Below are 1,618 nucleotides of genomic sequence, written 5' to 3' on the forward strand. Positions count from 1 at the left end.
CGGTGCACTGTGTTGGTGCCGTGTCCCTCTCGCTCTCTGTGTGTGTGTGCCACCTGCTGTGCTCCTCCTCTCCCCCGCAGACACAGGTGGTCCCAGACCATTGACGCTGATGCTGCGCCACGTGCTGTGCGTGTTGGCCCTCGCGCTGTGCTGCTGCACACCTCTGTGCGTGGTTGCGTCTGGTGCTGCTCGTGCAACTGCGGGCATAGTTGAATTTCCACTTGCTATTGGCGACGCGAAGATAACGCTGACGGGGACTGTTGATGCGACCAACTGCACAGCAGCGTCCCCCCAGGCTACTGGGGTAACCAAGGATGTTACCATTTCCACTACGGTTGGTTTGGCGAGGACGGGTGACTCACAAGATGCGAAAGGAAGTGCGAATGTACCATCTGAGGTAATTAAAGTTCCTGTTGGGTATAGCATGACGCTGGAGACCTCACTGGGTGTTAAATGTACGAAGAAAGTCCCAACGCCTGCAGAAGCCACTGACACAACGTGTACAGTTAACGAGGGTGCCGTAGCTACCAACAGTATCACCTATGATGCCAACGTGGAGACCACTGCAACGGACTACGACCCCAAGAAGATCATCGAAAACAAAAAGCATAAAGTGAAAGTCACAGATGGGTACGACGTGGAAATCGTTGCGAATGTTGTTGCCAAATGCAGTCCTTTACCAGAGGCCAAATCATCTCTCCTGCCTGGACAGACCAAGGGTCCTAGCGGGGGAAAAGGGGAATTACATCTGAGTGATAAGATAACGCAGCCCGAAGCAGTTGCTCGTGCAGTGGAGGGTCCTGAGGGCAGGTTAAAGGCTGATGAGGACCCTGAGGAGCCTACAGGCCCTTCCACTGCCACTGGAAGAGGAACTGCACAGGGTCTACCAAGTGCCAGCGCGGACCCCTCCGCAGGGACCCACCAGCCGCGACTCACGCCCGTGACAGAAGGCGGCTCAGCCGTTGAAGAGACCAACAGCGAGGAGACACACACAGNCCAGCCGCGACTCACGCCCGTGACAGAAGGCGGCTCAGCCGTTGAAGAGACCAACAGCGAGGAGACACACACAGTGGACGAAGGTGCCACTGCCACTGAGTCAAATGGTGCCCCGGAGACTGTTGCCAAGCAGCCGTCTGAAACAGAAGCGCAAACAACTGTGGCACCTGCTGCTTCTGCACCGCGGGAGTCCAGCTTCACTACCAGCAGCTCCGGTGGTGAGGCTCACACCAATCGTAACGCGGATGGGGTCAGTGGCTCTCCATGGTTGCGTGCGCCACTGATGCTGACTGCGGTGCTGATGTCTCTTTCTGTTTATTGACTGGCGTGTGCACAAGAGATGAGTTCTCCTTCCATTCCGTTGAGCTCGGGGTTGTAATGTCTGCTCGCGAGAATGTTTCATTTCATTCCATTGCTGCCCCGTTGTGGGCTGGGCGCTGTTTAATTCACCCGTGACTGTACTCACTTGTGCTGTGTGTGTGCGAGGTGTGGTTTCTTTTTCTCGCGGGTGTGGGCTTTGCTTTGCGTGCTGCAGTGCGCCGCCCACTAACTGTTTGCTCTGCTGGGCGATTTCTCTCTTTTTTGTTCTTCGTGTGTGGTGCGCTGCGGCTGCCTCGCTGTT

General features: G+C 56.2%; 1 protein-coding gene across 1 annotated transcript; it reads left to right on the plus strand.

Annotated features, from left to right (window-relative positions):
* Positions 1 to 109: 109 nt before the first annotated feature.
* DQ04_19621000 (hypothetical protein) lies at positions 110 to 1,318 on the plus strand (the record flags this gene model as incomplete). Its single annotated transcript, XM_009317840.1, has 1 exon — positions 110 to 1,318. One exon carries the CDS (start codon positions 110 to 112, stop codon positions 1,316 to 1,318), a length of 1,209 nt encoding a protein of 402 aa, XP_009316115.1.
* Between the last annotated feature and the right edge of the window lie 300 nt (positions 1,319 to 1,618).

The sequence above is a fragment of the Trypanosoma grayi genome (genome assembly GCF_000691245.1).
Source record: "Trypanosoma grayi strain ANR4 Tgr_1962_V1, whole genome shotgun sequence".
Taxonomy (NCBI): domain Eukaryota; phylum Euglenozoa; class Kinetoplastea; order Trypanosomatida; family Trypanosomatidae; genus Trypanosoma; species Trypanosoma grayi.